Genomic DNA, 22,147 nt, shown 5'->3' with positions numbered 1-22,147 from the left:
GGAACGCCTTCTTTGGAGACCAGACAGAGAAAGTCCTAAACGGTTTGAAATCTCACCGCCGTAAGTTTGGACCGAGGTTTGACCCAAATCCAAATACAGAAATGTTAAGCATAATGGAGCTAAGCCTTACGGGTGGAAAGGCGTTGAATGAACGATCTCGGGACGCCGTCGTTAGAGTCCAGTCAGAGAAAGTCTTAAATAGTTCGAAATCTCCCAAACTCCAAAACTTTGGACCAAGGTTTAACCCGAACCCGTCGGTTATGGCGTTCACGGAGGATGGAAAAGAACGCAGATCCAATACCACTCGTTCGGGCTATTATGTCGGTGGGAGGAACAGTGGACTGCGGTCTCATACGGACCCTTCTACCGTGAGACGAAACGAAGGAGCAGTTGGCAGGAGACTAGGCTCGGAGTCCTCCAAATTTCATCAAGAAAACTTTGCTCGACCATATGTTGCGTCTGGAAGAGAGTCTGCTGTAAGTTTTTCAGATCATTTCCCCTAAGTGATCATTTTCCTTTTACAAATTGATGTCTTTGCAATCTGAGTTGGTGTATAGCTTTAAGTGGCTTCTAATCATTTCTCATGAGACAAAATTGCATTCGTTACCTACTAGACTCTGAGATCAGCCGAGCTCCCGTATGCTATGGGTAAAGCTTATGGAAAAATTCATTCGGCCACTTGGAACTTGAGTAATAAGAGAACATGCCTATTTTGTTACTGTGTTTGTCTTTGTTTCACACAGTGAAGGAAAACGCGTATCTTGATTTCTGGCGGACGTAAATACACCTGTACATGACACATAAAAATTTAATGATCATTCCACACCGTACTCACGGTACGATTCTGCCTCGAAGGTAGATTGCTTCATAATGAGGACACATGTCCATCCTTCGATGCGGTTTTTAAGAGTATGAAAGCGAAAAGGGAATAAGCAAGTTTAACACCTAGATTACTAGATGTTTTCGTTTAAATCAAGTCCAACTCTCTATTCAAATTGACATAGGTTGACTTGTGGAGAATCAACTTAATAGAACTTAATATATATATATATATATATATATATATATATATATATATATATATATATATTTATTTATTTATTATGTCCCTCTGTCTTTTTATACAGTAATAGATACAGTTGTATTCACTTGTATTGCAAAGCGCCATGTTCACGCTGAGTTGTTTTGTGCATTTGAGAGATCAAATTACGCTATAATACTTTCATTTTCCGTCGCTCTGTGACAACTGCTTTGTATACACCTACATCCAACAGTCCGTCCCGGATAGTTTTGAGTTATTCCATTTCGTGTGTTTCTTCATCCCACAGCAATTCCATGCGTCCGGTCAACACTCATCAGAAAGACGAACCAACACGCGTGGGTTTTCAAGTAAAGGTTTACCACTGTAGCCATGGTAACAGAACTGGCAGAGAAGCAGGAAACGTACTAGAGAGGATTGTCACTGATCAGATGTCAGACGAAAGATGAAATGCTTTAACTTAAGTGAAATCCGAAAAACCAAACGATCGATCGTATCTCTTTATGCAGTACCCTATGGGATTCCAAAGACTTGTTTCACTATGTAACAGTAACATGAGTATGGGGCCAAAGAAATAGTTATACATTTTATTTATATTTCAAGACTCAATGCAGTTCATATGTGTGTGAGACAGTGCGTGTGCGTCGTGTGTGTATGTGTGTGTGTGGTGGTTTTTTTTTTTTGCTAGTGCTAGTTGAAAACCATAAAGAACATAACAAAAACTACGACCACTGCTAGTTGAGCTAGTGGGGTTTTTTTATGCCTCCGCCACGAAGTGGTGCCGGAGGCATTATGTTTTCGGGTTGTCCGTCCGTCCGTCCGTCCGTCCTTCCGTCCGTCCGTCCTTCCGTCCGTCCGTCCTTCCGTCCGTCCTTCCGTCCGTCCTTCCGTCCGTAATGAATTTTGTGGACAGCGTAACTAAAAAACCTTTTGAGGTATCCTCATGAAACTTGGCAGGTATGTGTATTAGGGGGTGAAGTTGTGCCTATCAACTTTTGGGTGCACATGCTCAAGGTCAAAGGTCAAAAGGTCAAGGTCAAATATGTAAAATTTCACTATTTCCACCATATATATGCAATGCCTGAAGATATTTTCGTGAAACTTAGTGTATACATGTATTACCCAATTAAGATTCTTTGGTGAAAGTTTGGGGTCATGAGGTCAAAGGTCAAAAGGTCAAATAAAAATATCAAAACTTAACTTTTTTCTCTGTATCTTGGAAATTGTTCAAGGTATCTTCATGGAACATAGTGTATATACATGTACTGACTGGTAGTGAATATCTAGAGAATTTAGGGTTTATTGATCAAAGGTCAGGGGTCAAAGGCCAAGGGCAACACTTCAAAATTTTGCTATTTCCCTCATATTTATGCAATGCCAGCAGGATTATTTTTTTTTTTACACTTGGTGTATGCGTGTATAACCTAATAGAGATTCTCTGGAAACTTTCTTTTTTTTGCCTCAAAGGTCAAAAGGTCAAAGATCAAGGGAAAGTGCTGAACTAACTTTTTCCTCCATATCTCAGAAATGGCTCAAGTTATCTTGAAACTTACTACATATTTATGCATGTTGTGCCTGACAGTGATTATCCTATGAATTTTAGGGTCAAAGGCCAGATGAAAATGGTAACAATGAACTTTTCATTATAGAAATTGCACTTTTTCTCCATACCTTGAAAATTACTCAATGCATAAACTAATGAATGGGTCAAAGTCAAGGTAAAGTCCTTAAATCCCCAAGTACATGCTCTCCTATTCATCCAATTAAACCTAGGTCAAGGAAGGTGAACATTCAACACATTTGTGACAAACTTGTCATTTTAATATTTTGCCAATTTTGTGAAAATGTAATCACACATTGTCTGCATGTACTATAGACCTATTAGGAGAATCGTGCATTATGGCGGAGGCATACCAGTCGCCTTAGCGACATTTCTAGTTTTTTCAGCGATGGCAGCTCAGTTTAGAAAAAATACAATAACAGGAATATGAAGATTGCAAACATGGCAATGTGTCATAATAGTAATCATGACACATGCAAAAACCGAAACAACATTCATTGACATATATTGTTTCGTTTCAAGAAGTAATGGTTATCGTTCATGTAAATACTGTGTTTTGGCAGCATGCTCGGTATGATGGGATGAATGTTTTGTGTTTTTGTACATCCTTCGAAGGCATGCAGTCCGACTTATGCATATATCTGTAAACAATATGTTTGTTTGTTTGTTTTTTCCTCTGAGAGAAGAGGACATAAAACAATATGGCACAATACTTCTGGGTGAAAGAGCGAATAAACTATGAAAGAGGACCTCTTCCAAACTTTGAAAGTATGGTATCTTAAGTTTACACCCAGATCGTCGGATAGGTCGGCCCATTCAGGATGGTTAGCTTATAGACGTTTTCATCCCAGAATGCATGGCGCATTGTAGCCGCGTTTTCGGCTTGATGTGGTAACATCATGCTGAAATGTGGGTTCATCAAATCACAGGTATTTGATGCAGTGACAAAGATGTGTAATTTTTTCATTATTGTCCGTTTATTTTGTATGTTTTAGGTCAGTTTTTGTGTTGTTGTTGTTGTTGTTGTTGTTGTTGTTGTTGTTGTTGTTGTTGTTACTGTGACCAAAGGTTGTTCCTCGAGTTGTGCAATGACGTGATTTCAGACTTACTCCTCTACTGGCCGAAACTCCAGTGGCTTATAGACCATGTGCACTCTGTAGGCCTATAACCAGTAGCGGAGTTGTGCCATTCACCAATATTTGACGAGCCCGCAAATTTGTAGGAGTTTTTTTTTTCTAATCTGAAATTTGTAGGAGGGAGCTTGGTTGTTTTTATGGGTGATACGCTAAGGCGTATCACCTATTGTTTCTTACTAACTGTTTGACGTCCACAGCCCCCTCACCTTCGAATTCTGCATTCTGGCTTTCCTTACTCGTTGGCTACAGAGACCTCTTATTCGTTATCTTGATATTACTTGAATAGTGGTATTTGCATAATCACACGTTTTGCAAGAAAACAAAAAGTCGACGGACCAGAGATTAATTGCCTTGAAAAATCTACAACAGTACTATCAACAGTGGAATAAAAGTATTCCATTGTTGCTCCTTTTCAGCAGCTAACAAATTACTTTGTGACGATTTGTACAACAGTAAGAACAAGTTCGTAACATTCTGCGATGTTTTACTGTATCTCAGGGAGTCTTACGCAACTCAAAGTAGCCAGAACATCATTTAACCTCTGGTTAATGACAATTTCTATCGTTACTATAGAAATAAAAGAAAATGACAATCATGTTCTCTTCTGGGTGTATAATCCACGACTTTCTTACCTTGGACTATTGTTTTTCAATCACCATGAATTCCATTCATATCTGGGTACACTTCCCGCTCATGAGCCTCAGAAGGCGAGTTCGAAGTTAAAAAAACCCCAAACAATTATATATATATAATATATATATATATATATATATATATATATATATATATATATATATATCATGATAAATGCTGCTTCTGGTATCTTTGATGTGCGAAGAAAAACATGGCATTCGTTCTCTGATAAGCTTGTATCGTAATTATGTTGTAGTGACGGGGATTTTGATTCTGCAACGTACCCTGTATAAAGGTCAGATTGATGAGACATTCATTTGTAACTATTATAGTGCAGACAAACCGTTTACACTAGGCCTATTACACAAACATTGTTGGTACATCATCTCTTTTGAATCCATAAGAACTGTCTTTATGATTAGTAAAAACGTGTAAACGGGCTCAAATTTTATATTCATCTTTGACATAGAACCGCTATCTTAATCAGTTCGTTGATGAAACTCTCCAACTAGTATACGTATGTATTTTGTCATATTCTGTCATTTTATTCTTTATGCTTATGAATTTACTCTAGCGAATGTTCGAGATAAGAAGCAGCAGTGTGACGCTAAATATTAACGAAAATAAATCACTTTGCACTGAAAAGATACGTAGTAGTCCGAGTGGATTCGATATATACTGAAAACATATATAGGAGAAATTGCATTTTCGACTTTGCTGTGTTGTTATATCGTCCGTAACTAAAATTCGTATATAGGCTCAAGCCGACACTGAGACTGAAGCTCAGGTTACTACGCAGTGATGGTTTACCTGTGTGTATATTTTTGATATTGTAAGCGGATTTATTCAAGTATAAAAACACGAGGGTTACTCAATCTAATTCCTTCATTTATGTCTTTGTTTCTTTGTTCTTCACACAGAATATCGGATGACGTAAAAGGGCTAACAATATAGATTTTTTTTTAAAAAGATGGTACAGTTTGCAGTAGCCAATATTGATGAATGACCAAAATCACATTATTCTATTGATTGCCATAATGTGTCTTTGCATTATCATTATACTGGTAGGTGACCTATGTACTCATATTTACCGATGTAGTTTCACAGAACAATAAAAACAAGGGCTAGAACAGCTCTTTCCCTATATATATATACCTTTGACATTATTCTACAAATTGTGGTACCTTCAGTTTCACATCTGATGTTTATGATGGCCAGAAAGTGAAGACAATGCATTGGAAAAATGCTGCGTGCATGGGCATTATGCCAAACGGCAAACCGTTCATGCTTTAGGAGAACGTATCTTTTATTCCTTTTTAGAGTACTAGTATGTCACTCTTTTCCCATGTTTATCCAAGAATCTCATTAATATGAGAGTTAAGCGTGCAAGTACATGACCATTGTCAGGTTTGTAGAAAATGAATTAAAATATCAGCCATGATTATTAAATCAAATATAATCTATCGTTCCTTTGCTCTTTGGTATGTCTCGTACGTGTTGTACAAGCCACTTTGTAAATGAGAATGATAGACCGTAATTTAGAAGAAGTCTGTCTAAAACTGTTGGGAGTAGAGATTTAAAGGGCATAAGTATAAATACTGATTCGCAAGAACATCACCTAACAAATGCAAATATTATCCGATAGGCTCTCGATTCATCATGTAAAAATCTTGTAGCGACGTTAAATGGTGCCAACTCCAAACGGCTACAAATACAGTCAAGGACTATAGGAAACGCCTGATAATTGAATATACATATATACACATATATATATGTATATATATATACATATATACATATACATACATATATATGTATATATATACATATATATATATATACATACATACATACACAAGAAAGAAAGCATGATCTATCACCCTTAAACACGATTATTTCAGTATTTCAGGCGATGCCTTAGTTTATACATTACACTGAATTATTTGTTTGCCCGAATAACAATGCCCGTTTCATTAGAAACTCATTTGATACTCGATTAAACTTTTCACTTTACAACATAGTCTAGAAAACAGTAGTGTAATAATGACATAGATTGCACTTACACAACTAACATTGCAATCAATACTTATCACTGAAGATTATACGTAATACATTTGAAATCTTACCATGCCGGCTTCCACATGTTTACTAATGCTTTTCATCAAGGGTGGGACAATTCTTCCAGGGAAGCCCGTGGACAAAGTTTACACAAAAAGGGTTTCTGTAGCAGTGCCCTGTAGCAATATCTTCAGACATAGTTACGTGTTCTATTGTATAATGCAGTGATCGAAACCTCCCATTTTAAGATCCCCGTTGAATGTATATATTAAAGTGCACTCCGTATGATACATAAAGTATATGAACAATAAAATGAGAGGAGTGAGAGGAACGCGTGTAACCCTTCGTGTGCTGTGAGTATTGATTGGCAAAGAAAACCACATAGCATTGTAGACACTGTCTAAAGTCCCTGGTACAAAAGGGTTAATGACACTCCCGCCCTTTTCCTACACACATGGACATCTCCATTAACAAAGGTACTGAGAGACGATGGAAGATATTAAGTATTAGGTAAGAAATCAATTATGAACAACTTACTGACGTCCACAGTTTCCAACTCCACGCAGATTCAAAGAGCATAAGGTTGAGACGGATTACATAGTTCACTATCAAAAGTTCAGAAATATTTACAAGCTCACCATTTTTTTTTAAATTTCGTGAGCATTTATTTACAATGCGGTGTATCACACCCGCTCAGTTTTAAGGAATACGATGGTTGGTTCAGTGTGGCCGTGAGCCCAAGGAGCGCGTCCGTCTCAGCGTATTTCGTTGTCGATATCGTTGAATCATCAGCCCGAGTTCTTTGACACCTTCCAGGAGACCTTCCCCCTTGGCGGCGCTGGCGGCCTGTAAGAACCATGGATTCTGGCACAAGGTGTGGAGTTCCAACTTTTCGAGAAGTTGGTAGATATCGATTGCACCTGTGGAATAATGAACATTACAATGATATAAAGAAAGGTTAACTAATATAGAGAAAGAGAGAAAAGTACAAGAGGTTGCACTAACTTGAGGTATTTCATCCCAGCATCAAGCATTAAGATATGAATCCTTATGAAGAATTCGAATTTTTTTCTTCGCTTTATGACACAATGTACCTGGTGGAAACCGTTTGCAGACTATTATGGGGCGAACCACGAGGGTTTGGCATCTTTCGCCCGTTTTTTCTTGTGAGGATATAGGTAAAGGTAGGTAGACAACTTTATCGAACTAGCTACCTGCTCTTTGCAATGAAGGAATGACGCGGGATATAAATTTAGTTTACCAGCGTGAGTCACGTGAGTCGTGACTAACTCAAACACACGACCTCCATTTTATGAAGAAAGCGTCACACTGCCTCGAAATTGGGCAATGATAGATACACGATAAGGGAGGCGTCACACTGTCACGAGAGTGATGGCCATACGAATATGGAATTTTCAATTTCCCACGAAGTTGGCCCCGATCTTGGTAAAAAACAAAAAGCGAAGTACAAACGATGCCTATAGGCAGATAAGAATGTCACATGATGACACCCAAACCACACTAGAAGGCTACACGAAGATGTGAATCTTTATTGTAAAATGAATCTTCGCAAAATCTGCGGTCTATTTTTTCTCTTTTTGCTTACTTGTGCGCCAATGACTTTGCTGCTGGTCACGAAGTTGCTCTCGGAGCCAGAGAAGCTCCATCGGCGACCATAAGATGGCTTAAAATACCCTCACGAATGACAGGGAGTTTATACGATCAGAGCCGAATTTGAACATTTCCTTTATAGCGTGTCCATCTTTGTCCTACTTCGGGACAGTGTAACGCCTTCTTCTTATGGGTTCGAATAGAACACCCTTGGACATTACCTGCTGTGTCTTGAGTCAGGTACATAAAAGAGCCCTTGGAAATGCTGGATTATTGTAATAGCAGAGCCCTCAGGGGAAAATGGATCTCATGCTGAAGAATAAGCTTTATAGCCTCTTCAGCGCCGTCGCCGTGAATATATTCACGGCGATGTACGACCAAAAGTAATGGCCAGATTCTTACAGCTAGTATAGATATTAGCCTGCTCTTGCACTGCCATGTGATCGTCTATCAAATATCGCTTTGCACAAGAACAGTTTGAAACAACATCACCTTGATCAAAGACTACCCGCAATATTTGCAGAGAATAAACGAAAACTTCCTCCAAGAAATTCTTGACCTACGCTCAACAAGCTCGCTTTTAAGTAGGTTCCTTCATATTTCTTTAGCATTCATTCACAGATTCCAAACTTAACAGATCGACCACTATTTTGTTTTACATATTTGCAATATTCTATGTATGTCATGTATTTCATTTAATTTTGTTATATTTGATGTACTTTTTCATCGAGAAATATGAAATTAAATTGAAATTGAAATATATGATATTGATTGCTTTAAGATATATTAATGCATTACGAAACAAGTTACGAAAGTTACAAGACACATTGGTTTTGTATTTACTTTCATCTAAAGATATATCAAACTATATACAAATGTAGACATTGTGTTGTTTGAAGGTTGCTTAAAATCAAGATCAGTCAGTGAATCAATCAATCAATCAGTCAATCAATCAATCAATCAATCAATCAATCAATCAATCAATCAATCAATCAATCAATCAATCAATCAATCCATTCATCGAATTCAATCAGTCAATCACCAGAATTACCGTTGAGTTCTTGCTTGTTGGCAAACACCACGACAGGAACGGCACGAGGAAGACCCTGTAGCTGTACGATCTTAAACAGGAAATCTCGGGCATCGTCCAGGGACGACATGTCGGCGCTATCCACGACAAAAGCTATACCTGTAAATGTGAAAACAATTATATTAGCATATAATATGATACTACAATACTGTATCTATGGTATTGATAATGGACAATTAGAACACGCAAAAAAGAATGATAACAAGATTTCTAGAAATTGTCGTGTAGTACTTTTATCATTATGATCATTATTGTAGTTCCTTTCATTTTTGATATCATTAGTACTATTGTTATTATTATCATTATTGTTATTATCATCATCATTATTATCATTATCATCATCATTATCATCATCATTGTTAATTTCATTATATCGGGTTCGAGTCCCGGTGAGTTAAGCTATAAACATGATAAAGCGAGAATGTTGCAGTCAGGCCGTACAATATATTCTCTCCCTTGGATATATAGGTATGGAAGCTCCGAAAGGACAGATCAAAGTACTGTACTTCTTTTCACACAGAATTTACACGAATTTTACAATCATTGGAAAACATATTTTCAAACATTTGCACGATTTATCGTGAAATTCTTGCAGAACTTTTGCAATGATCTTTCAGGGTTTCCATATACATTATGTAGTATGTGTGAGAGAGTCATAACCCAGCACCCGCGTAAATGTCATTGTCACTAGGCCTCAATGGACACGTTAGCTTCTCAGTTAGCTTTCAAGGTGGTAGAAACTATCAAATTTAATAGTAAAATTCTACGTGAGGTATTTCGATAAGGAGCTGCCTCATTGCATATAAGGTTCGGCTTCGGGGTCACGAATAGATATTATTTTCATTTCAGATGTAGAAGTAGCATTCCAAATTTTGACTAAACTTTTACCGCAAATGACATTAAATATCGAAATAACGAAAAGTCAAGGAAATTATGCATGATTTATCACAATTACACAAAACACCATCTAGTGGATACTTTCAAGTTGTAAGGCACTCTTCAAATTCAAAGAAATAAACAAAACAATTTAAAAGAAAATCACTTCTCTCTGTAAAGCAAGAATAACTGTTTCCATAAAAAAAAAATGATACAGGTATAACAATGGTAACTTATAAGGCTGGTTGATAAGTGATATTACTAGAAACAATTTTGAAGCTTTACATAATGACTCCTTATGTGACCCCGAGACACATTTCAATTTCCCTAATCATTTCCTGTAAATCATGACGTCATAAACAGCCCCTGTGTAATGACCTGGGACAGAATGATGACTCACCTGTCCGTCGAACTGAGACGGTCATCATGTACCACGGTGCCAAGATTGCTAGTGCTAATTGACTTTAGCCTCGGCACAAATCTCGTTTTTAAAGGCATCATTCAATAAGTTTGTTTGTTTGGGGTATGGGTTTTTTTCTTTAGGGGGGTGGGAAGTAGTCGAAATATCTGAGAAAAAAAGGTCATATGCGCAACCAGTGTCTTTGATACTGTATACGAATAAAGTCATAAAAGATATTCTGTTGTAAAATAATTGTTGCTTGCCAACATTGTAGAGATGTGGATGACCGGATTTACCCCACATGTCTCCCCCTTATATAGACAGCTGTGTTGGAATAGATTAATTCGAAAACGGTCTTCGCGATGCAATATTTGTTCTTTGATATTTCATAGATATAATGCTGGTAAGATTTTTCGAATGTGCTTAATTCTTCATCCACTTGAACATCACTATGCTATTAGTTTAAAAGAAAAAACACAAGGAGTAAAGCAGTGTCGAAAACCGATTGCACAGAGCTACAATGTACTTTAAAAAAAGAGAGAGAGAGAGACAGACAGACAGACAGACAGACAGAAATACAGTAATGGAGAGAGATTTGGGATGCTGTCATTTGCTTTATTGATCCTTGCATTGTATTAACAAACGGGTTGTATAGCCATTGACGTTTTTTTAAATCCTCACTTTCAACAAACTATTCACATAAAAGATGATAACATTAACGTAAGACTTCGCGGCATCCTGTCGCAAAACGACTTCTGAAAATGACTTGAACTTGGTCTTGGAAGCTCTCCAATACAACAACATCATATCTGTGTGCAATAATGCAAACAATTATGGGAATCCTATCACGTTACTTTTCGTGCCAAACGTTCGGTGTAAACTGCGAGATACTTGAAAGTTTTACAGTGGTGTTGGCAGCGCAAAAGGAAATGTGAATTTCCAAGCACACTGGCACCTGCTAGAAATATGAAAGCCGCTTTTCTTCTGTCCGTCGTTTGGTTTCTGATTATAGTTGATGAGCGATCCATCGATTTACACTGTGATGTTATCACTGTTCCCACAGGCAGAACGAAACTGAAGACAACGTGGTTATATACACGCGCCATAAAATAAAAGGGATAACCGGCATCTTCAATTTATCAAGAGAACAAAGAAAACAAAGAGAGAAGGAGAGAAGGGGGAGGGAGCGAGGGAGGGAGGGAGGGCGGAGGGAGTGAGGGAGGGAAGGAGTGAGTGAGGGAGGGAGGGAGTGAGGGAGGGAGGGAGGGAGGGAGGGAGGGGGGAAGGGAGGGCGGAGGGAGTGAGGGAGTGAGGGAGGGAGGGGGAAGGGAGGGAGAAGGGAGGGCGGAGGGAGTGAGGGAGGGAGGGAGTGAGTGAGGGAGGGAGGGAGGGAGGGAGGGAGTGAGGGAGGGGAAAGGGAGGGCGGAGGGAGTGAGGGAGGGAGGGAGGGGGAAGGGAGGGCGGAGGGAGTGAGGGAGGGAGTGAGGGAGGGGGAGGGAGGGAGGGGAAGGGAGGGCGGAGGGAGTGAGGGAGTGAGGGAGGGAGGGGGAAGGGAGGGCGGAGGGAGTGAGGGAGGGAGGGAGTGAGTGAGGGAGGGAGTGCGGGAGGGAGGGAGGGAGGGAGGGAGGGGAAGGAAGGGCGGAGGGAGTGAGGGAGGGAGGGAGTGAGGGAGGGGGAGGGAGGGAGGGGGAAGGGAGGGCGGAGGGAGTGAGGGAGTGAGGGAGGGAGGGGGAAGGGAGGGCGGAGGGAGTGAGGAAGTGAGGGAGGGAGGGAGGGGAAGGGAGGGAGGGAGGGGGAAGGGAGGGCGGAGGGAGTGAGGGAGGGAGGGAGTGAGTGAGGGAGGGAGGGAGAGAGGGAGGGGGAAGGGAGGGAGTGAGGGAGGGAGGGAGGAGGGAGGGAGGGAGGGGGAAGGGAGGGTGGAGGGAGTGACGGAGGGAGGGCGGAGGGGAGTGAGGGAGGGAGGGAGTGAGAGAGAGAGAGGGAGGGAGGGAGTGAGGGGAGGGAGGAAGGGAGAGATGGAGAGGTTTGCCTTCATCAGGGTAAGTGCACAGATCGCATCCAAACCGCCATACCAATAGCCACCATACTACAGTAATTACCACCATACTACAGTAATTACCAAATTCGGAGCGAGAAACTTGTTCATCTCATATTGCTCGTCTATTACGTCATTTTCAGCAGGATCATAATTAACAATGATGACCACAGCCTCTTAAGGCTCGTAAAATTAGTTTGATCCACTTCTAATCTCAAAAAACGATTTCACAGAATAAAAAGAAGCATGGAAGGAGTAACTTTTTTTTTCAGTTGATATCATAACCGTATGCTTTACATGATATCACTTCTGTGGTAACTATCATTAAGAAATTTACTCTATTTTTCTTTGCTTTGGGTTTTTTTTTTGTGGTAATGTTATCTTGGTCAGAATCATTTCTCCCGCAGAATAGAAAGATCTAGCTCCTTTTACTGTCTTGCAAATATAGAACTTTGTGATGGAGCCACAAATATAGGCTTAGGAATAATCATGCGTAATTGATGGTGCGCCTGCCATTCCAATCTATGTATTACCTTTTCCTGTTAGCCTCGTCTCGATGACCATTAAGCAATATTTTGTTAACATAAGTTAAGTTCAGTATACAAGCACTGTCCGCGTGATGCTAATGTCATTTTTACGACATGGTGGGTCACAAAAATCCGCAACTTTTTGTAGATCTGATGGCGCTAATAGGGTTAAAGGGTTTCCGGGAAGATCTTAGGCCTACCTAATTATTTTATGGCGTCTAATGTCCATGTCACACACCTTTCCTTTTTATTTGTGTATTGAATAACATTCCCCAAGAGCTGTCCTGGACTGTCATCACTAACAAGCTAGTAGTTAGTTAATGTCATACAGAGTATCATAAAATCTAATTAATGTGACATTAATATTACACTGATTGACATTTACCACAAGAAAAAAGAAGGCCACTGACATCAGTCGGCGCACAGAAGGGCACATTGTCTAAACGAAATTATCAATCATGATACTATAACTAGCAAGAGTAGAGTGGGAGGCACTTAGAATCCCCCAGCCAAAATATAAATTTCATAATATGTCTCTTCCTAGGTAGCTGCTAAATTCGATGTATAATTGTTGTTGTTGTCTTAGTTGTTAATGTTATCATTCTGGTCGATAGCCGGCAAGCTTGGAGGCATATCTCTGAGAGGACAAGTGCAAATTCTTGGCGCGTTCATACTCCCGCTTTTTAAGGCATTTGCCGACAACATAGAGATTGCTTCCAATAAGCATGTAGGAATTCAATACAAAAAGATAGATTGGGATCAACATGAACACGATGGGTGTCCTGCCTAGCCTATAGTGAAGCAAAGTCAATAAAGATCAAAAGATGAAAACACAAAAATTCCCTGTCAAGTTTAACTTCAGTATAGTTACCTTGCTCACTGTATGAGTGGTAATTGATTGCATCAGGCAAAACAGATGAATTGTCACGGTCTATAGATGCACATCACGAGACCGACAACCACGAATCACACAGCCCACTGGTATCGCAGGCTTGAGTTCGACACTAAGCAATGTCTTGTAATGTCGAACTCATGGACTGTTTTACCTAGAGTCGAACTCATGGACCTTATTTGGCTAGTGTCGAACTCATGGGCTGTATGACTCTTATCTGTATGACTCATGGACCTTTTATGTCGAACTCATGGTCTGTGTGACCCCGGGCTACGGTCTCTATGATGACCCCGATAGGTCAAGATCTGCATGTGAAGGGATGGTGTGAACCATGAAGATTAAGCTAAATACCACAAATATTTAGCATAGGATTTACTTTACTGTATATCACTGAGTAACTGTTGACTTATATTCAGCGAGAAAACTCCATATGAATGCTTTGTAACCGCATTTTTTTTTTTGTTGTTCGAAAGGAGACATGTCCTGTCGGTAAACTGTGTTTCACTTTCAAAATGGTATCATCAGTCCTTGTCGACTGAACAAGATACAAAGGTTTATATTGATTATAGTATTGATTAACTGTTACACTCAATGTGATAGATGCCTACTACTCCACATGCTTATTGTGCCAGTGTGTGTCATATATCTCTCTCTTGTTTTGTCTCCCTTTGCCTTGTTTTATTTTTGTCCATCTCCTGTGCTCGTAAGTATATAGTATTCATGGAAGTTTGCTCTTGCGACATCGGGGAAACCCCCACAAGCTCACACTTTTTCATTCATTCATTTCATTCATTATTTTTTATTTCCAACAGAAACATATGAATATTTTACAAAAATTGAATACATACATTTCATCTTATTGGGCACGACTCTATCTATTTCGTCATAGATAATTGACATAAAATTATATCATATACAGGACTTTATACAACATAATGATCTGAATGCCTCTGCAGAGTACCATTGTTGCCGAGGCGCTGGACTCACCTTCCGCATCCCTGTAATTGTGCCAGTGTCGCTGCCGGAGTTTGGGCCAGTCGCCTAGGTCCAGCATGGTGAAAGTCAGCCCCGGCACTGGAGTGAACGTTTCAGAGTTGAAGCCCAGAGTGGGCGTGGTAAATACCTGTTCCTTTAGCATCAGTCGATACAAAATGGTCGTCTTTCCTGCACGAAGTTCAAAGAAGGACCAAGAGTTGGAGCGAGATGAAAGTGTGCTTGAAGTTTGAATATACTATGCACGTAGCAGGTCTATTGTGAGGGCAAAGAGAAATGTGGATTGAGTGAAAGCTGCAACATCAGTAGAACACATCAGTGAACGTTTGAGGAAAATCGGACAATCGATGCAAAAGTTGAGAATTTTTAAAGTTTTGGTGTTGGAACCGCTCGACTAGGAGACTACTAGAGGTTATAATGTCATGTGTGGACAACAATATAAAAAAAATACATATAACGGGAATTCCACAAAATGAAAAAACAACACTTTTCTAGTAAAATGAAGGAGCACTTGTCTAACCGCTTTCAGAAAGCAGGGGGAATAATATTGCTACACTTGACGATTATGTATTTCATATTTCATTTCATTTATTTCCACATTAAAAACAACAATCATTACATTTCAAGTCATAGTATAAACATATTCATTGTGGGGACCAATTAAAGCCTTTCAGGCTTGTTGGGAATAGGCCCCAAAGTAAATACAAGACTTTCTCAACTTACAATATATAGATACAAAATATATAGAACACAAATGGTGCACAATCAAAGCAGGATGAAGAAGGAAAAAGAAGAGAGTAAAATGTCAGTATCAAGTTGATGGAATGTGTAATTTTCATGAAAATTTTCATGAAAAAAAGATTGTCGAATTCCCTTTTATTATCCTTATATTGTTGTCCACACATACATCATAACCTCTAGTAGTCTCCTCATCCAGCGGTTCCAACACCAAAACTTTACACCGATTGTCCGATTTTCCTCAAACTTTCACTGATGAGTTCTATTTATGAAAGAAATATGTTCCAGACATCATTTTTTATTATCATGACAAGTGTACGGATATAGTGTATGACATAAGATAAATTTCTTGCGATAAAACACTCCAGATGGCATAGAGAGAGAGAGGAATGACGTCTATGAAAGAGATCGTTACCTCTGCCAGGAACTATGGTAATAGACTCATAAATCTAGAATCCATCTTTCAATGTGTACTGAATTCATCGGAAGAGGTCTTGAGTGGTATACAATCACCCCCAAGAAAATAACATATATATATATAAAAATCATGATCCCAAGTATAGTCAAACTGTAAGCACTAACCAGCTTCAGGCATATATCAATGGCGAATTGAAATATAACTGCCGTTTCATTTCCTCTTCAATTCGTTTTAATTCTATTGTTGAATGCTTATGGCATATTCTACTCTTCCGTATAGTGCCTCATTCATCGGGTAGATGTTATACATCATGACCATATATGGAATATAGAAAATTGATTGCGATATCTATCGAGTGGAGCGAGACTCTCCTGTTCTGCAGGACACTGCCACCAAAATTTGAGAATTATGGTGACGCTACAACATGTAGGACTTTAAATCTGCCAGTAAGTATAATTTTCCGTGTGAGGACGACTGGACAAAGAGTCTCCTCTGCAGTGGACACAACACATTTGCTTCAACTTTCATCCGCCAATTACAGGGACTAAATTAGATAATTCGCCCCTAAGCGCAAAAACATCACGTCTCTGAGTGATCAACATTATCGGAAAGAGTGAACTACGGGTATTTAACTTCGGAGAGGCACGCTAAACGCTCCAGCACACCAGATGCGTTCATCTGGGTCATCCAAAGCTCGTGGAACATAATCGGAAATGTGTCATCGTCTGATGTGGATAGCTGACAACGGAATTCATGTCGACACGCGTACGTGTCACCGCCTGTGTTATGTCCGTGGACGCACAAGTAACACGCAACACCGGGGTTCCCCATCAACTTCAGCGCAATTGCCCCGAGCCCTGTCCTATAGATTTCAGGTATCATATAACTATTATAGTGAATTGACTGAACTCAGAAATGAGAGAGAGATATGGCAGTGATCTAAGGAAAGACAAAGGAAGATAGACAGTCAGATAATTTACTAGAACGACGACACAGTATATGATGAAAGCAAATGATACGGATAAAAACGCGATGTTAAACCCCTGTTTATATCTAATATTGTTTCTTGTACACTCTGTTGAAAAAAAGTGAAAATAAAGTTTTAGTATGAATTTGAATTTGAATACATAAGAGTTTATAATAGAGGTAGAGAGAGAGGGGGGGGGGAGCGAGGGGTATTTGTGTGGTCATTAGAGTATCAGAGACATCAGCAAACCAGCTTCCCACCTCAACTTGCAGAACTTATTGGGATCATTCTGAAGATAGATGATTTATATGGGGATTCAGACCAAAACTTATTCATAAAGAAATTTTCGCTCCCTTGATTCTCATCATAATAAGCCTGGCCATATCAACAAACAACAAACTGTCAATGACAGGTTTGATTGATGTATGCAGCAGAAATTGACATGAGTACTGTATACCTTCTGACGTTGGATATTGCAGATATTGCTACAAGCATGTCTTTACAATAATTATACAATAATAAGTCAAGGGTCAATGCCCCCCTCCTCCCCCCCCCCACCCTCTATTGGACGACTTTCACTGAAGAGAGATATATGGTATGATATCATCCCATCAACTAATTTGCATATGCCGGAGGTCTGTAGCTGTGAACAATGTCGGTTTGGAGATAACATATGAAACTTTAATGTCATAATTGGAAAATATTATTATGAAAAACGTATGCTTTAATACGTTTTTCATTTTCATGTCCACTTTGATGCTCTGACTCTGTTCGTTTGACTGTTTTTTTTTTCACTCTGTCAAAGTGGGACTATGATCTACTCTCATTATGTGATGCAGTAAATCATGATTTGGTTAAAATGAATAAATGGTTGAATGCAAATAGATCTCTCTGTTAATATTGACAAATGTAATCATGTTATTTGTGATCGTGTACACGATCAGCTGATTTGACGAAATTCAATCTTATTCTTCCACATGTTGATGTAATAAAAACTCTTAGAGTATATCTGGATTTTAGACTATCACGGAAGTATATATATATGATGTTCAAAGGAGAATTTCTAACAATACAAGTATTCTAAGCAAACTTCACACATTTTTTCCGAGAAACGTCATATCATATCGTATCATATTGTACACTCACTCTTCCTTCTTTTTTTTATTGTATTGTAACCTTAGCATTGGCAAACACATCCACTTCAAATATAAAACATTTGATACTCATACAAAATAAAGTAATTCGAATAATTTCAAGAGGGCAGCCACGATCACAATGTTAAACCACTTTATTAGGAATTGAAACTTCTTAATGTTACTGAGCTCATGCAGTATACTAAGTGGGTATCTTCCAATGGGTCAATGGCCTTCCGTCGACTCAATTCCATGATCTGTTGTCATTTACTCACTCTCATTGTCAATACAGTACCCGTTCCTTTCTATCTTCGCACCTGCACATACCACGTCACAGGACGCTTTCATATCAACATCAAGTCAGATTCACTGGCCCAAAACTCTGGAACGAATTGCCACCCCTCATGAAAGCTGCCAGTTCGCTTAACAACTTCAAAACCAGATTAAGGAATCCTCTTATTTCATAACGTTGTTTAATATTCTATAATATTCTTTTACGACTTAGCGTATGGCGTTGTGAATTTATGTAATTTTTTTCTTGTTGTCACTCTTATATAGCTGCATCATGTATCGCTTTACTGCCTGATGGCTGTCCCCCATTTTCCATTCTCTGTATACCACTGACATTCCCCCTATACGTTTGTTGGGTTCCATGTCCCTATTATCATTGATAATAAGTCGAAGTTGATGCCTCTGTCAATGACAATATCCGTATGTCCATGTCTTTGTTTCTGTTATTGTCTATATATGTCTCTGTTTCTGTCTTTGTCCTCAATTGTCCTTACCACGATTTTGTATTTCTATTTACTATTATATCCTGCGTATTATGGAATGTAATACTCATCTTATAATGTTAAGGGCACACTCGTGACAAGTTTTTGTACTTCTTGAGATATGCCGCCATGCAGCATTTTCAAATTGATCGCATGTTACTTGTACTTATGTCCATCTTTGCTGGAAATGAATGTCATTGCGCCTGAACCTTGACCTAAATTATACGTAATTATACGTATATCACACTATTCACGACTATGAATGTTGGACAGTTGCTCTTTCAAGCGATAATCAACACTGAATGCTCACTGTATAAAGAATATACAAAACGAGAGAAACGCAACACACTGATAAAGGAAATAATTCCAAAGAATAAAGTTCAGTTTACTCATGTCATTAGCTGAAGTGTTTCCACTTGAACACATCTCAGAAAATATAACTATTTTGATTCCTGGACACACACTCATCCTGTTATATGATGAGGAAGATATAATTTTCATGCTCTATCTCGTGTCAATACTATGCCAACGTTTATTTTTTTTATCGCAAGCGAAACAGTTTAGAGTAGATACTCAGGGATAGGGGAAACAATGAATCTGTGGTGTTGAGAGTACTTGAGCTCATGAACATGCTCCTTGTGTTCTATGCTATACTCCCTAAAAAGCAACGACTACAGATGTAACCTTAATGCTTATAATAGCTCGTCTATTTATATTTTGAGACTGTTATGGCAGCACGGAGTATTATACATGTAGTTATACATACTTACCGGCACCGTTTAATCCAACAACTAGAACCTTCATTGGGGTCTTCGACGTATTTTTCCACTGCGTGCCGAACCCTGAAAGACAAGCCCCCATTTTTCACAAGAAGCGTGTGCTTTCTGCACTGCAGTGACAAGGATCACCATCAAGTCAAAGTTCCTATAGTTTCTGGGTTTAAAAGAAAAATGAAAGCGTTGGCTGAAGTTTGTCCTATCTTCACATCGATGCTGTGGATGTTCTTCAGTGCTTCCAGAACGTAGTAAAGTTGAGGATTGCCGTTCAGGTTTACCGATCTTTACAGAGTATATCAATCAATCCTTGAGGCGCCACCAACAAGGAGAAAACTGATTAGTAATCTGAAAAGTGTTGCTTCTCATCGCAAAACACATATCGTAATTGAATGAATATCACATCCGGTGCTCAGAGTCTTCATAACTTGATAAAAGTCGAGGAAAACTGATCCCAAATTCAAGGTAAAACGCTATATGCTCTTGTTTTCTCGAATTACTGAAGTGATAAGAGAATAAGTTCCTTTGCAGTATTCCATAAATCACTCACAATACCAATCAACAGTTTAGGACCCGATGTGTTCGTCTTGTGAGAGCGAGATCAGCTTTTCATCTTCCGTGTTGTGGATTCGCTCGCGATTTGTCTGCACTGTCAACCACTCACTTCTACTGATAGTAGGCTGCTATAGAGGCGAGACTTTCGCTGTGACACACACGACTGGATGACGCATGTCTGTTGGAGACGATGTGCCTAATTCGTATGCGTGCAGGCAGGACTGTCGGTGCAGGAACAGGAGGGGTGTACTTCCCCTTTTTCTGATGAGCTGTGACGTCGTTATGTAAGACAGCAGCAACCTTCGACACTTGCGCCGTTTTCCTAATTCTATTTCTGTAGCGGACGTTACGTGTTGAGTATTGATTTCGTTCATCTGTAGATAATATCTTGTCATTGATTTATGAAACATCCTGCCAACAGCAGAGATATACATGTATTTCTTATTCTGTTTCTGTCATCCTACAAAGTTCTCCGTGGCTTTTTAGTGGGACCCTCCATTTCCAGTCCCATCATTGTACAATGCATATGTATATACCTTAAAAATGCAATCATGTTGTTACTCATCATTCTCATGATCACATGTACTTAGCTAATGTACGTTTTTGAAATTGTTACAAATATGTTCTGTTAATGCATTGTATATAATTTTCCCTGTTTATTTAATGGAAATTAAAATAAAGTTGAATTGAATTAAATTGAATTGAATTGAATTGAATTGCTGAACGTCTTCAGTGAAAGTGTTTGCTTTTATTGATCTTTCTTTTTTTTCTTTTAGCCAATACCCCTCCCCTTCCTTCCGTGGTCCAAGACAACATACTACACACCCATCAGATTTATATAGGTATCATTATTTTAGATTATAATGAGTATGCTTGTCTGTTGTGCGGCACACACAGGTTTCATGTTTAGTCATGATATCAACATAATTCTCTCACATGCAGATTCACATCTAATGTTTCAGTGGCAGCCATTAAGCTGTAGTCCAGCTATTATAAATGTGTGTCCTCTTCCATATGTATTCAAATACTTTCTTTTTCACTTTCGCTTTTGTACCTCTTCTCTTCTTCTCTTTCCAAAGAGTTGATAATGTTTAAATTTTCAAAGAGTTTGCCCTCTCTTCTGTTCTCCATGTGTGCATCTCAGTTTCACTGTGCTCAATACCAAGAGCTTTTTACACTTGTAAATTTTTGCTTAGCCCCGGACCAACGGTGGGGCTAAGGGGGGGGGGGCCTTAGCCCCACCGTTGGTACGGGACTATCCTTAGCCCACTTTCTGTTTACACTCGTTTTTGCCAAAGTGGGCTAGCCCCACCGATAGTACGGTACTATCTGGCCCTGCAAAATAGCAGGGGTTAGCACCGCAATTGCGGTGCCAAGCAAGTGAGTGTAAACAGAACGAAAAAATAATCCTGGGCTAAGCGACGGAGACGAAGTCCGACCCTCACTGACCAATCAGAAACGAGGTAATCAAGTGCTGCCGGTGCGTGCGTGTACGTGTACAATACACAGCGTAATTATGAATATTCATGTGGTTTGGAAAGTCCGGGGCTAAGAAATACGAGTGTAAAAAGGTCAGTTTTCTCCTTAGCCCCGGACAAGAGATAGTACGGGACTAATTGGCGAGTGTAAAAAGCTGAATAAATTGGTACGGGACTAACGATAGTCCTGGGTCAGAGAAAGTCTGGGGTTAAGAAACACAAGTGTAAAAAGCCCTTTATAGAGTGCGGTTTGCCTTTTGTTTCGCTTGGGGAGAACTTTCTGGCGGGCATCCCCGAACTTGCGGCGGAAATCTGCGCGGGCACGGCAGCCGCCCTAATTGGCACTTCCGATCAACTGTCGATATGTTCGCCACCGACTCTAGCGTGCAGCCAGACGATGGATGATCATATCAGCTGAAGAGAAGTTGACTATCGATTCCTCTATCGATCATACAGGGAAA

At 39.4% G+C, this 22,147-nt stretch overlaps 1 protein-coding gene across 1 annotated transcript; it reads right to left on the bottom strand.

Annotated features, from left to right (window-relative positions):
* Positions 1-7,147: 7,147 nt before the first annotated feature.
* On the bottom strand, positions 7,148-19,830 carry LOC139718213 (uncharacterized). Its single transcript, XM_071629691.1, has 4 exons — positions 19,651-19,830; positions 14,846-15,022; positions 9,090-9,227; positions 7,148-7,347 (listed from the first exon to the last, which is right to left on the bottom strand). The coding sequence occupies exons 1-4, from the start codon at positions 19,739-19,741 to the stop codon at positions 7,148-7,150; spliced, it is 606 nt and encodes a 201-aa protein (XP_071485792.1). The 5' UTR covers positions 19,742-19,830.
* Between the last annotated feature and the right edge of the window lie 2,317 nt (positions 19,831-22,147).

The sequence above is a fragment of the Diadema antillarum genome, unplaced genomic scaffold, assembly GCF_040938485.1.
Source record: "Diadema antillarum isolate AM-2024a unplaced genomic scaffold, OU_Dant_1.0 scf00000091, whole genome shotgun sequence".
In the NCBI taxonomy this organism is placed as follows: domain Eukaryota; kingdom Metazoa; phylum Echinodermata; class Echinoidea; order Diadematoida; family Diadematidae; genus Diadema; species Diadema antillarum.
Note: the sequence above shows the minus strand (reverse complement) of the source record. Positions and strands in the feature narration are given on the sequence as shown.